A 15,720-nucleotide genomic window follows, 5' to 3' on the forward strand; every position below is an offset into this window, starting at 1 on the left:
AAAAAGACGTTTTGAAGGATTTCAGTTTCGGGCAAACTTTCGAGTAAAGATTTGTGAATAATACATAGAAAAGGTTTAGAATGAATATGGCTATTAGATATATCATAATATTTACAAATAGTATTACAATTTTTTTTAGCATTTCATGGAGGGGGGGGGGGTGTACCCTACGTCCTTAAAATCGTATCCTATACATGTAAGACCCGCGACTTTCACTTCTAATGCTGAGTAAATGGGTCGGTCCTTCGAATGAGACCGCAAAAACCGAGGTCTTACACAACAGGTCTGGCACGATAAAGACCCCTTCCTGTTCAAAAGCCGTGAGCGCCGAGCATAGGCCTAAATTTTGCAACCTTTCACCTCCATATGATTGGAAATTTCTCGAGTGGCACGTGGCCGAGTGGTTAGAGCATCGCGCTCAAAATCACATGGCCTCTCACCTCTGTCGGCGCGGGTTCGAATCCCGCTCGCGCCGTAAGTGAGAAAGTTTCCCAGTTTACTTTCGGAAGGTCGGTAGTCTCTTCCCAGGTACATTGTATCTGGGTTCTCTCTCCACCAATAACAAGAGGCCCATGGGCCACATCGCTCACCTGAGTCACCTTGGCCCATATCTGAAGACTTTCCATATATATTTGCATGTAAAACCTTTGTCCCTATTATGGCCCAAACTACCCTTTGCAAACTTGAATCTACACTATGTCAGAAAGCTTTCATGTAAATGTCAACTTCTTTGGCCCAATGGTTCTTTTAAAGCTTTTTTCTATATTTGTATGTAAAACTTTGACCCCCCCCCCCACTTGTGGCCCCATCCTACCCCCCGGGGACCATGATTTGAACAAACTTGAATCTGCACTATGTCAGAAAGTTTTCTTGTAAATATCAGCTTTTCTGATTCAGTGGTTATTGAGAAAAAGATTTTAACTTTATATTTGTATGTAAAACTTTGATCCCCCTTGTGGCCCCATCCTACCCCCGGAGCCCATGATTTGAAGAAACTTGAATCTGCACTACGTCAGAAAGTTTTCATGTAAAAATCAGCTTTCCTGGCTCAGTGGTTCTTGAGAAGAAGATTTTTCCCATATATTTGTATGTAAAACTTTGATCCCCTATTGTGGCCCCATCCAACCCCCGGGGCCCATGATTTGAACAAACTTGAATCTGCATTATGTCAGGAAGCTTTCATGTAAATCTCAGCTTTTCTGGCTTAGTGGTTCTTGAGAAGAAGATTTTTAAAGTTTTCCCCTATATATTTGTGTGTAAAACTTTGATCCCCCCTTGGGGCCCCATCTTATCCCCGGGGGTCATGATTTGAACAAACTTGAATCTGCACTATGTCAGGAAGCTTTCATGTAAATCTCAGCTTTTCTGACTTAGTGGTTCTTGAGAAGAAGATTTTTAAAGTTTTTCCCTATATATTTGTGTGTAAAACTTTGATCCCCCCCTTGGGGCCCCATCTTATCCCCGGGAGCCATGATTTGAACAAACTTGAATCTGCACTATGTCAGAAAGTTTTCATGTAAATCTCAGCTTTTCTGGCTTAGTGGTTCTTGAGAAGATTTTTAAAGATTTTTCCTATATATTTGTATGTAAAACTTTGATCCCCTATTGTGGCCCCATCCAACCCCAGGGGCCCATGATTTGAACAAACTTGAATCTGCATTATGTCAGGAAGCTTTCATGTAAATCTCAGCTTTTCTGGCTTAGTGGTTCTTGAGAAGATTTTTAAAGTTTTTCCCTATATATTTGTGTGCAAAACTTTGATCCCCCCTTGGGGCCCCATCCTATCCTCGGGGGCCATGATTTGAAGAAAGTTGAATCTGCACTATGTCAGGAAGTTTTTATGTAAAAATCAGCTTTTCTGACTCAGTGGTTCTTGAGAAGAAGATTTTTAAAGATTTTTCCTATATATTTGTATGTAAAACTTTGATCCCCTATTGTGGACCCATCCAACCCCCGGGGCCCATGATTTGAACAAACTTGAATCTGCATTATGTCAGGAAGCTTTCATGTAAATCTCAGCTTTTCTGGCTTAGTGGTTCTTGAGAAGAAGATTTTTAAAGTTTTTCCCTATATATTTGTATGTAAAACTTTGATCCCCCCTTGTGGCCCCATCCTACCACCGGGAGCCATGATTTGAACAAATTTGAATCTGCAATATGTCATGAAGCTTTCAGGTAAATTTCAGCTCTTCTGGCCCAGTGGTTCTTGAGAAGAAGATTTTTAAATGATCCCACCCTATTTTTGCATTTTTGTGATTATCTCCCCTTTGAAAGGGACATGGCCCTTCATTTGAACAAACTTGAAAGCCCTTCACCCAAGGATGCTTTTGGCCAAGTTAGGTTGAAATTGGCCCAGTGGTTCTGGAGAAGAAGTCGAAAATGTGAAAAGTTTACAGACAGACGGACAGACAGACGGACAGACAGACAGACAGACAGACGGACGCCGGACAAAATGTGATCAGAATAGCTCACTTGAACATTCGGTTCAGGTGAGCTAAAAACTGGGCGCCACCAGATAACTGAAAAATTGTTGAGTGTGGCGGAAAACATCAATCAATCAATCAATCGAGTGGCACGTTAAACAATATACAACCAACCAACCGAGCCCTTGGCGCAGGAGCAATCCCTACCACAAAGGTCTTATACTTTAAGGAGAATAAGCTTGAACTGAAGTAAATCAGACAGGCGATAAAACTTACCAATGTGATACAGCATCAACGTCGTGACGCTCTCCCTGTTGTCTAAATTGTAGCCATATTTTGACTGAACCTCCTTAAATCTCCAGATGACCTCGGAGGCCGGGATAAAAACGGTGATATCCGGTTGCTCATATTGACTCCCTAGGTCGTTTCTCAATATGATATCGTCAGCCTGCAACAGATTCAACGAACAGGATAGAAATGTCATGTGTATTCCTGGTAGATTAAGGAGGGGGGGGGGTACATTGAATTGTACCTCCTTTCAGTTTCCTGAGAGAGAGAGAGAGAGAGAGAGAGAGAGAGAGAGAGAGAGAGATTACATGTGTGTTATAACATTGCTCATTATAAGGACTATGTTATAAATAATGATACTCATAATAACGACTGTGTTCTGGGTTACTATTCCCTTTTTACTAATTGGCTTTGAAGTATACATGTATTGTTGAACAAAAGAGCGTTAACATTCGAGTTCCATTGCTAACCCTGCCTGTATTTGTAACAGTAAAGTCATCATCACTCACTTTAAGATGTGACGTGCCTAAAATATACCTTTATATCTACACTTTCTACACGCACCTTTTCATATACTCATATAATTATATGAAAATATAGATATCCACACGATTTATGATATCGATATTGTTTCTCGCCTGATGTGGTGATCTAAGTGGGAAACCATACACAATAAGTAAATGTACATTCGTTTCATCAAGCCATGTTTCACGTTCCGTCTTATGGCGACCTTTCTCGTTATGCCCTGGTAATTAATTAGTTGACAAGACAATCTTGGCACCTTAATGACCAGCAATCATTGTGTCGCCGGACTGTTTAGACATTGCTGGACCGGTGGCCTGTTGTTACAGGTGCCCCTCCGCGCCAATAGTCGGTACCACGGACAACGGTCTTGTACCTCAATACAAGAGAAACACTTAATTTTTCACCGGATCATTTTCTATTTTCTTATTGTCATGTGTCACATTAGTTCCGACATTTATTGTAAAAATACGTCTTCAGGGATGTCACTTTTCGATAATAGGCCCTCCTCGTCTTATCACTGGTGTCTATGGACACGACTATATACACCCCCCCCCCCCCTTTTGTTTATCAAAGATATTAGTTATGGAATATATATATATGATAATGATAATTGATATATCTCCCAAATCGACGTTTGTGTTTAGTATGATGTAAATTTCTGGATATACTATGATAGTATCATTCATTGGTGCAAATATACTGTACAGAAAAAGGGTAATTACATGAAAATAGTTACATTTATTTCAGAATTTTATTTGTAAACAAAAGAATGGGTATATTGACATGCCCTCTGGTACAAGTACTTTGTGTTTCTTGTAGCATGATATACCAGCAGACCACGTGACCTGTGTAAGGAAAGTAGTCATTTTCACACAATACACTTTCCTGGCATGTTCACGGTTATAATAGTCTGACAGAAAAATGTCGCGCCCTTACCAATGTCCAAACGTAATACATGTGGAGAGAGAGAGAAAAAGAGAGAGAGAGAATCAAACCCTTTGAACAGGTCTTAATTCAGGGAAGAAAATAAAAACATGGGCAGCAAATTAGCCGAAGTTGACACCTTTATTGGCGCCACCTGGGAAAACACATTGGCATCGCGAGATTAGCGACTTCCCACGTAGAAGAGCGACCCTACCGATGAAAAGTCGATACAAATACTAATGGAAGCGGTAAGAAAGTGATTTGTACCGATGAACAACTCATCAAACTCCCCTTCTCTCTGTGTGTAAATATTTGAACGAACAATACGCAGGGACAGAGTGTTTTCCGGTACGGATCTTGCATGTAGTATTTTCTAGGGGTGCGACCTATATTTGATATTCATATTTGAAACTGCATAAAAATAGGCAAATATTATATGTATTCTTCAATCACTTTAATTGGGGTCCGCCCCTGTGTTGTACATGTACAATGCAACGGTAGTCAGAAAACTAACATGTGCAAATTTCTTACTTAAACACCAGTGCCATATATACATTGTAGCTTATACGAGATAAGACACTCAGTCTGGTTTTCTGAAATTTAAACTGCGGTAACGCATTGCACCCCTTCCAAATTAGAATCACCAGGTTATCAATAAAACATCCAATCCCCCCCTTCTCTTCCAGTTCATCTTTATACTCCCAATCCCCTCATGGTTCGGTGATTGCACTCTTTAAAATCGCGTTTTACTTTTGAAATTCTAAGGGTTCAAAAGGGAAAATTTACAAAATGCCCAATTCTAGCTGTTTTATTAATCACCATTAATTAGAAACAATCTGATCGCTTCACCTTTTCTGAAAGCAGCCCAGACAAAAGAAAACACCAGAGGTGGTTCATATTGAAGCAGAATGCCACGTATACACTGATTCAAATGACGGATTATGCCGCGTATAATCTGATTCAAATGACGTATTATGTCAAGTATACATCTTTTATATAGGCGATTTCATAAATGGGATTTTAAAAAGTGTTAATAATTGCTTTTTATATTTACAAACATTTTGTAAAGACACAACATTGTTAAGGTTAACGAGTCAATGAATACAATGTGGTATTTGAAAAATCATTATACATAGGCAAAAAAGTTTGTTAAGATTTTTTGTGTGTGTTGTCTGCTTTTCCTGAACTAAACTTTATGTTTCTTTATTTTCCAATACTTGTATAATTTGTTATCCTTTCCTGTAACATTATTTCATATATGTATATGAAAGGTGAAGAAAACGAACAGTGATCAATCTCATAACTCCTATAAGCAATACAATATAGATAATGGGGCAAACACGGACCCCTGGATACACCAGAGGTGGGATCAGGTTGCTAGGAAGAGTAAGCATTCCCTGTTGACCGGTCACACCCGCCGTGATCCCTATATCCTGCTCAGGTAAACGGAGTTATCCGTAGTCAAAATCGCTGTGCCAAGAAGGGCCTAAAAATCGGTATGAAACACGTCAGACAGCATTTGACCCAATATGTACATGTATTTGTTTGCACCTCATGTACCAGTGATCTGATTGTGAGGGATTAAATGAATTGAATTGACTGAAAAAAGTTCTGTACTCAAATTATAAGAACGAGGGTGTTTTCCATTATTATGACTAGATTGTGGTTTATGTCTTTCTATTAATAGACGGAATTAAAAACTGCTAATTAAAGTGAATGAAGTTAATTTATATTTAATTGCATGGAATGTTGGCGATGAGTGATTACTGGAGAAATAGGTCACTTTAATAATCGGAAGACTGAACTTTCATGCATTCCATGTTTTATCTCTCTCTCTCTCTCTCTCTCTCTCTCTCTCTCTCTCTCTCTCCATGTATAATGTCAACAGTGTATCAGGCAGAAAATCTCTCTCTCTCTCTCTCTCTCTCTCTCTCTCTCTCTCTCTCTCTCTCTCTCTATATATATATATATATATAGGGAAGTCGTTGTGGCCGAGTGGACTTACGCACTGGTTTGACAATCTTGCTAGGCGGTGGGTGCCGTACGTCGCTGGTTCGACCCCGGGCTGGGGCGAAAATTTTCAGTACCTAGTTGTGATTATTTAGTGCTTTATATATATATATTATCTCTGTCCCCTTTCACCCTCTCTCTCCTATTAATTCTCTCTCTCTCTCTCTCTCTCTCTCTCTCATTCCCTTGTTTAATTTATCGGAAATTCGACCCACAGCGATGCAACACTACAACCCACACAATAAATGCGCTTAATATGACAGGCGATACAAGAAGACGCTAAAGTCATCCCCTGGGTTAGATATCTGTAACTGATTTTAGATGCTCCCGTTGTTATCAGAGCTTCTGGAAATTCCCAACAATTAGATAAAATATTCCGTTAATCGCCGGGGACAGAGAGGTACAATCTTTAGACAACGCTAGCAACCGCCCGAGAAATATAATTCCACCAATATGACGAACGGATTCTGTGCTAATCCTTTCAGTTCCGTAAATCTTAAGGTGTATGGTAAAAATACAGGGGGGAAAACCTGATTAATAGTCAGTGTATACCCCCCCCCCCCCCCAAAAAAAAAAAACCCAAAAAATATGCTGTACAATTTTTTGTAGCAGTCGCTATGTGTTCTGAGCCCACACTCGTACTCCATATCTATATTCAAATTCATTTCAATGACCTAATATAATATTGACACCAGTCAAAACTTTCATGAAATTTATCAATCTTGTGTTTTATGACTGATTTGCCTAGATCATTAAAAAAACAACAACTGTGAATTACATAAATTAAACAGTTTTCTGTGGATTTTCGCGTTCCCGCTAATCGTTTAAATCTCGCCTTAGTGTGAACATTTAAAGGGACATTAGATACCTGTAAAGTGAGAGCGACTATTTTTTTTTCTCTCTCTCAAAATATCTTAACGGCATAGGAATATATATTAATGACTAATAAACATTTAATTGGTACAAAAACATACTGGTGCTATCATTGAAATACATATTAATAGGGGGCCTACAGCATAGAGCAATTTTCATTGAATTCAATTTTCGGTGACAAAATTACAGATAATGCCCCTTTAAAGAAATAATATTCATTTTGATAATGCATGTAGGTACGTGTCTGAACTGCGAAGCTCACTTTGGCCAGTTAAAATAGATATACTATATCTATTAAGATTCATAAACTCATTGTTTGCAACATGAGTGAATGAATTTCTACAGAACGTTGAAAATGTAAATATATGTGTATATACAAGTGCGTCTTTAAGAAGTATAATGCTATCCGAATACATGTACATCAAATCAAATTTTAAAAACATTTCTTCCCACTTTAGCTCATGCCCAATATTACTTTTCAAGTGCATATAGTATTTTCATTCAACTATATTCACGTGCACATCCCCCCCACCCCCCAATATTATGTTGCAGGAGTATGGAATAGATAGCGAAACAAGGTATACTCACCGCCCTTAGTCTGTTGATTTCACTTATCAATTGTCTAATGGTCTTTGATCTTGTGACGTCAGATGATGACGTCACACATACAATCACACACACCAGAAAACAGACGCACAATCTCAGCTGTTTTCGGCACAAAAATATGTTTGAACACATCGTGGGGTGAAGTTGAATTTCCATTTCACACAAAAAATCACAGAAAGAGCATTGTTAATAGCTCACATATTCCCTGAGACAATGCACACAAGTGTTGTCTTTCGACTGCGCAGTGAGGAGTTAATGAAAGTATAACTCATCATTTGAACAGAAATTCCCCCAAATCTCCGAATTTCATCACACAGCGCCGAATCAATGAAAGAGCCCGTGCTAAGATGCCGAGCGTCGTAAATATATTAACGACGGAGAACTGTCTTGGACGGAACGCTTCTTTTATTGGTTTTGTGTGACCTTGTAATTAGGTCACATATACACATACAGAGAGAGAAGATACACAGATCCAGGTCTCCACAGAAAAGTTGTAACACTCGGAAGCGCCTTGGTCTTATCCCCTCTTCAAATTACATTTGCTCCTCTGCAAAGAAAGAAATATTTTACCGGTTATTTTCCGTCTATGCTGCATTAAAAACCCTAAATGTTACAGAACTGGCTCCCGAGAACATAAGTATATAGTACATTTGAGAAGTTCATCGTGCAGGTAGTTCTGTGTTCAGGAGTGCGCCTCTAATTTTTTATTTCTTTTTAATCTTAAATAATCTACATGTTTGATCTACGGCTCCATATTATGGAATTGTCAAGCTTGACGTTATATGTCGCGTGAAATATGCCAAGGTAAATCTGGCGACGGGCTGCCAATAGAAAGTTCTCAATAAAGCAATAAAGAGTCTCCTCGGCGACATGTTTTATATGATTCTTTTGTAGAACCACGACATAGAAAATAAGGCGTGACAAATTGAAACGCGTGTTCTTTTAAAACAAGAGGCCCATGGGCCACATCGCTGGCATTAACAGTTTTATTTTCATATATAAGACAACTGGTGACCAAACAGTGGGCGTGGAAACTCTGGCTTGAACAGACTTGAAATATGAATTACATGATTGCACACTGATTCGATAAATTGTGCATGTAGCCTGTCCTATACATTTAGGAAGCAAATTTCATTTTTTTGTAAATACATTTACAGTGTATATGAGGGTATGAAGCGCGACGCCTCACCTCGGAATATACTCCATGAAATCTATACCGACGTGAGCCCTGCATGTCATACTTTCTTAGATTTTAAAAAAAAAAAAAGAAGTTTATTTCCTATGTTTGCATTCTACATATATGTACTTTCATTTCTGTCGGAATTTCCTGTCGCTTATATACGAACATTGTTTACAAATGCAACACATTCATGAGGGATTTCAAAAGTCGTGATATCAAAGGCATATGTAGATATTGCTATATTTAACAACGCTTTATATAACACTTCCGTGTGTCTGCGGATCAAGTCGTGAAACAACTTCATTCTACACTTTCTGAACATGTTTATTGTACATAAAAAAGGGAATTTTGAAGAAAAGCGGATTTTCGAGTTCTTCCGTTCCGTGTGTATTTTGTGCTTTAGAATCTTCCCGAGTCACGTGATTTGGTTATGTTTACTTCCGGTTTAACTACATATAACAATCACTAATTTCGTTTATTTTATTTACTATCTGGTTTTGATTCCGAAATTAAGAGCCAGTATTATTATTGTGTGTCACGGGGATGTAATCCACTTTCCATTTAAAACCCTCTTGTGCTCCCAGAACCAATGTTCTAAACAGAGCTACACTACTCGATGATGCATATAAAGATAGATTGATTGTATATTGTTTAATATCCCTCTCGAGAATACTTCACTTATGAAAACGTCACCACTGCCGGTGAAGGGCTGCAAAATATAGGTATATGATCGGCGTGTGACACCTGATGTAACATGGGACCTCGGTTTTTGTGGTCTCATTTGAAGGACCGCCCCATTTAGTCGTCTCTTACGACAAGCAAGGGATACTGAGGACCTATTCTAACCCGGATTCCCACGGGAATTTAAAGATTTTACCAGTTTTCGCTGTTCGTGGATGCATGCATATTGCATTTGAAGATGTGCCCTGTAACTTTTGACATAATGCATCTCACACGATATTTTATACATATTCCTATATAACTTTAATTTCATTGTGAACCCATCGCGACTCCTGGGGTCATGCTGTAAACATACTGTACGTGGGTGTTTTGTGTATTATTTCATAGATCGTGGTTGTGATGGGGATTTTAAAGATAAATTTGCCATACATATTCCTGTGTATTGGCGTGAATTTTTACTGCGGATCCAACCTTCCCCCAGAACTCAAAGTCAGCTGTGGAGGATCCAGAAATTTTCGGAAGACCCAAGTATTTACTTTTTCCGATCCCAAAACAGGGGGAAGGGTTATTGAAGACTCTAAAATAGCAGACAATGACCATGTATTTTTGTTAAAATATTCAAAGAAAAGGGCTGCAATCCCCGTAAGACCCCCTCTAGATCCGCCACTGGTTTATTTACTAAGGGCAGGACATTTATGGTATAATACTGGAAGAGACATGACCCTGCAGCTGAATAAAATTAAATCTCCATTACACAAGGATGATTTACAGTAATTTAAATTCTTGAGGTATTGGCACAGTGTCTCTTGAGACAAAGATAAAACTATGAAATGTGTATACCAAACAAACAATAGCACGATGGATATCTTTGACTCGGGCATGAGCGGGTCCAGAATTTGTTTGAAAAAAAGGAGGATGCGACACTTCAGAAAAAGGCGAAGATTTAAAACTCCAAAGTGGTAACAACGACAAAAATTAAATGTGTTCACTCAAGGGGGTGGGGGTCAACCCCATTGATGCCCTTAAGGTTTTAAGATCCGCCACTGTACATGTACTAAGGTGAGCTAACACGCACACGTTGGTAAAAAAAAATCTTTGTTTACTTGGGCATTGACCATGAATATTTTAGGAATATATTAATATTTAATGACAATTTGCGTTTATGTAGGTTTAGAAACTTTCGTTTGAAAAATGATAATATGAAATTTCAAAAGGTGTGAAGTTATTTAATTTGATTTAGTACTGTTTAGGAATTTCCAAATTTGTATCCTCATGATTTTTTTTTTTTGGAAGAAATTTATAAAATGCACATGTTTTTCTTTCTTTCTTTTTAGTAAAAATTTAAATAAGGTATTCAAAATATAGATATGAATATATTTAAAAGAAATATTACACATTCTACAAATATCTAAATCAATGTCGCCTTTCGTGTTTCTGGCTATTGTAACATAGATAAGAATCACACGTCATAATTTCATATACGTAGAGACTCTAATATTTCTTTCGTGAACAATGGCATGCAAAAGTGCAAAATTCACCGAACATCGCTAGCACAATTAGATTTAAACCTAGCCAATTCAATCCCCCTTATTTTGCCGGGTTAAAGGCGGTTATCTTGTAGTTTAAATTCTAAAGCAGTAATTGATTTATCCAAGTCTCAAATCTTATTTAGATATCTGTTTCACAAAATCAAAATCTTTTAGTAGTCTTTTCTTCTTCAAAGATTTACCGGTTTCAAATGGATAGAACGATGGCAGTTTTTAATAGGTGTCTACTGGTTTTTAATCACGGGGAAGAATCTAGTTTCGATTTTCATTCTGGTCAGGCTTAGCATGAAGAAAAACGGAAAATAGAAAGCGTGAAGGGGGAGGCGTAGAAAATAAAAGTTTGCGCAATCATACGATGGCAGGTGAAACTTTGGGGTTTATTTAAAATCACTATTTAAAAAAATATCAATTTCAGATGGTGCTATTTGACGGCTGTTATATGGGAATCGCGTCACTGATTGTGTACATTCATGAGCAGGTGCTCTCAAAATCTCCCGATATATTCGTTTCGCTACTGGTGCACCAGTAACCGGTACAAGCAATTAAAAAAATATATACATCTGTAATCTCATTCTAGCTTATTATTTTATGTTTTAATTATTTCAATGTTACGATAAAATTATATGCTTGAAGTGTCAATTTGTTTCTTTAAATTAAGAGATTAAGATACTTTAAAATTTCTTTACACTTAAAAACAACCAACAACACCGATATGAGAATACACACCATGTATTGTTTGTTTTGAAGCAATTTTGTCATATTCACATGTCACTCGTAAGTAGGCTATTTCTTGGCTAACAAAATGAGACATCTTGTTTATATACAGAAGCTCAGCAACATCGTCATTATCATAGTTCTCAAGAGCATGCTAACAATGTTTACATCTAGTAGCAATTGTTTGAACACGGTTGTGCGTCTATTAGAAAAATATGTGACCAGATGCCAAAAGCTGCTCTTTACGCCCCCATTCAAATGACTGAGAGTGTAACTGTTTAGTTAGGACGCAGTTTCTATCGAGTAAACGTTGTACTCTCCGGGGGAAGGGTTAGAGCGTGTGTATTAGGGCAGGGAAGCAACAACAACAACCCTCCTCTCTCTCTCTCTCTCTCTCTCTCTCTCTCTCTCTCTCTCTCTCTCTCTCTCTCTCTCTCTTGGAATTTTACTGAGAAAAAGAAAAACTCACTGTGAAAAATAAATCAAAATAGATTGAACAGAATGTAGATTGAATAAATTTTGGATCCACTACCCCACCCCGTCGAGGGAAATAATCCCAGAACCGTGCCCTTCATCTATCTGCACATCACACCTGCGAAATGTTAATTTCAAAACGTGGGGCAAAATGGATTCCCCGTCAAATTGTCACTGGTACCACATAGATATTCTTCTAAAATACCATTTGAGTACCCCCCACCCCCACCCCCACACTGCTACTACTTGACCTATTCCTCTAAATCTTGTGTCCTGTGATTGATCCAATCATTATAGACTCTCGAGTTTAAATTTCAAAGCCAATGTAAATGCTGGATTCAGATTTTCAAAGTCTGGCATGCTGACGATTGGCATAACCTTTAGGCACTAAAGCCTCACCCTCAGGACGCCATGCTCTCCATCCAAGTCATGAATCATTCTCCGGTGTCCATCAGACATTTCACCAAAATTTACAACCCACGACACACTCATTATCAATCATATTCTTTGAGAGAAAGAAAATATCAAAAGCAGTCTTACCTAATTCCACACTGAATGTCCTCAAAATATATTTCCTCGTATAAGTCCTTAAGAATTGGAGTGGGTTCTGAATGGTGTTATCCCCATATACATTACGATATGAGCGGAGAAGAAGAAGAAAAAAAGACCCAAGCCTTTCGAAAACTTGTATAGACATTAACACAAAGCCTGCTATCTCCTTACAGATATAACCACGGCCCGGATTCAATAACTGGGGTTCTACATAGCAATATTTGTTTAGGAGATTTAATACAGGTGAAAAAATCCGTCAGTTGGCAATTGTTAAAAGATCTTCCGTGTTTTCGTTATTACATACACAGATAAATCCTTTTGACTTGAAAAGGGAGGGGGGTCGCGCCTCCGATTGTATAAGGGTGATTTTCATCTCGTCTTACGCATTATGGCTGGGTAGTTGCTTTTTATATGGGAGATTTGAGAGGCGAGATTTAGAGATGATGAATCGCCGGGGTTATCAATTTAAAGGTTATAATCAAATGAAGATAGAAAGAAAGCGGGGATAAGAAAGGCAAACAAAAGATAAATAAAGCAGTAAAACCTAATATACTGAATGAAATAAGTAGCTTTGAAGACTTAATAAATTGAAATTATCGCGATACTACGAGAGCCTGTTATCGTCATGTAAAATAAAATTTAATTGATGTAATATTTCAGTATCTTGTAGATCTCTTAATTTACAAGAAGATATATCGTATTTACGAGGAAAGATCTCGCAATTACGACAAAATTGCGAGAGAAAAATATGGATATAAAGCCGTGCTGCACAACTTGTGAATAGTCTTGGGCGGTTTGATTTGGTAAATTACGGGAAAATGTGCGATGTGAATAATTTTATCGAAACATTATTTTGGGATAACGTTTAAAATGTTCAATTGAGTAAGATAAAAAGATACTCAGCAAGTTATCATTTCTTTCCATAAAGCTGTAGGACTGTAGCTCTCTGGAAAAAATTCAGACAGATCTCTGATCTGTCCAAATATTTTTTTTGTTCCAGAGAGCTACAGTCCTGCAGCTATGTGCACCTTCCATGTTGTTGATCGACAAATTCACATGATTTTATTAGTGTGCACTCAACGCCGGAATTACAACAGCCTTGTGCACAGTCACGTTAAGCATTAAGGTAGTGTATCTTTACCATTAGCTTATATCATCGTGAAACTTGTAAAAGATTAATTAACTTTTGGTGCAGATTCTTACAATAATCAATCTTCGTTTTCTTTCCTTTATATTTTGAATACGTGAATAAACTTTTTCTCAGTAAGTTAACTACATATATCTAACTATTCGAATGGTCTACTTGGCATGTTTCGATCACAAGGTGATTTCTTATGTCTAAAACAGGATTTAAAAAGTAAAGACGGAAAGAGAAGAGGATATCTTTTATATAGAAATATATCGCATGACCAATATTTATAGATTTTCTCGCAATTACGAAATAATTTTCTGGTAATTACGAGATATTTTCTTATAAATGCGAGATAATTATATCGTAATTATATGAGATACTTTCTGGTAAATTCCAGATAATTATCTCGTAATTTAATTACGCGATCTTTATGTTGTAATTACGAAATAATTATCTCATAACTATGATGTAATGATTTCATAATTACGAATATGATTATATTGTTTTACAAGCATATTTTAGTCCTAGTTGGTTGTTTTTTTTTTTTTTTTTTTTTTTTTTTTTACATGATTCTAATAGGCTTTCGTACTATACACTGCACAATTTAAAAAAAAATATAGATTGATATTGATTAATTAAGAGTTTACATTTTGTTTCCTTGTTATGGTGCGACCTTGTGTTTACATGCATGGCCTTTGTTTTGTCTTTTGTTGTGGGAATTCCGAATCTCAGCATATCACCCGCAGGGTGACATCTTTTGATCACGGAAATATGATACTCAGACAACATAAATACACAAATATCGGTAGGGAAAAATCGATTAAATTGTCATTGAAAACGTAGATGAGAGATTTTTTGCACCATTAAAAACACGAATGAAGCATTTATTATGTTGTCAGTGATTTTAAATCGGAGGTCAGTTGTACCTAATAATTGTGTATAAACTTAGAGTGATTTCCCTTTAAAAATGTACACCCCAGCCCTGCCCACCCTCGTGCTTATTCAAAGCTCTATAGAAGAAGTCATTTTAATTAAAAGGTTCAAGCACTACACATTAATCAGAAATAACGAGATGATTCTTTGAATGTGCTTCATCATTAAAATTTTTGTGGCAAATATAGTGGTCTGAAGCGAGTTCAAAAATAGAGTAACGTGAATATATATCTACATATTTCCAAGTAATTTCTTTACCTTATTCAATAATTTGATGGGATTGGGCAGCAGGCTTATCCCATATGAGCCCTCTCACTCTCTCTTTAACTTGATATCATTTGGTGGTTGTTGTTTTTTTTAAATGAATACATGATAATATATTTATTATGCGGGTAAAACGCTACACTCAGCGGCTAACATTCTTTGATCTTTCACTTATATGCGTACAGGTACTGAGAAATTAAACTTCAATTCCAGATGTATATATTATTTTCTTTTTTCCTCGTATAATGAAAATGACTTATCAATATATCTAACTTGTGGGGAACCCCCCCCCCCCCCCCCCCCCCCCCCCCCCCCCAGAAAACAATCGGATAAAATAAAAAGCATAAATCTCAGATCCGCTCCAGATAAATGGATAGTCTTTCTACTAATTAAGTCTTTGATCCGCTCCCGATGCAAATAAATTTCATTAGGGTATGAACTGCGAAACTTCACACCGACATAGTTCGTAAAGCGTCACAGTTCATACTCTCATGTATCTACATTTCTGTCAGAAATTCCCAGTCGTGTACTGCATATACATGTACATAGTCTTGGTCACCTACACGTTTGTCAATACAGTATTCTACGAGTGGGG

The 15,720-nt window shown here is 37.4% G+C and overlaps 1 protein-coding gene across 3 annotated transcripts in view; it reads right to left on the bottom strand.

The window, feature by feature from the left end:
* Nucleotides 1-15,720, bottom strand: part of LOC125661522 (fasciclin-1-like) — a 49,405-nt gene that overhangs the window by 27,951 nt on the left and 5,734 nt on the right. The window contains exons 1-3 of one of the 3 annotated variants that reach the window (XM_056147337.1): nt 12,785-13,174; nt 7,631-8,195; nt 2,699-2,870 (exon numbers count right to left, since the gene is read on the bottom strand). In XM_056147337.1, the coding sequence (XP_056003312.1) occupies nt 2,699-2,870; nt 7,631-7,804 (346 nt within the window). In that variant the 5' untranslated portion in view covers nt 7,805-8,195; nt 12,785-13,174. Of the gene's footprint in view, nt 1-2,698; nt 2,871-7,630; nt 8,196-12,784; nt 13,175-15,720 lie in introns of those variants that run through there. The other 2 variants (XM_056147338.1, XM_056147339.1) reach the window with 2 other exon arrangements.

This window comes from Ostrea edulis, chromosome 8 (genome assembly GCF_947568905.1).
Source record: "Ostrea edulis chromosome 8, xbOstEdul1.1, whole genome shotgun sequence".
Classification (NCBI taxonomy): domain Eukaryota; kingdom Metazoa; phylum Mollusca; class Bivalvia; order Ostreida; family Ostreidae; genus Ostrea; species Ostrea edulis.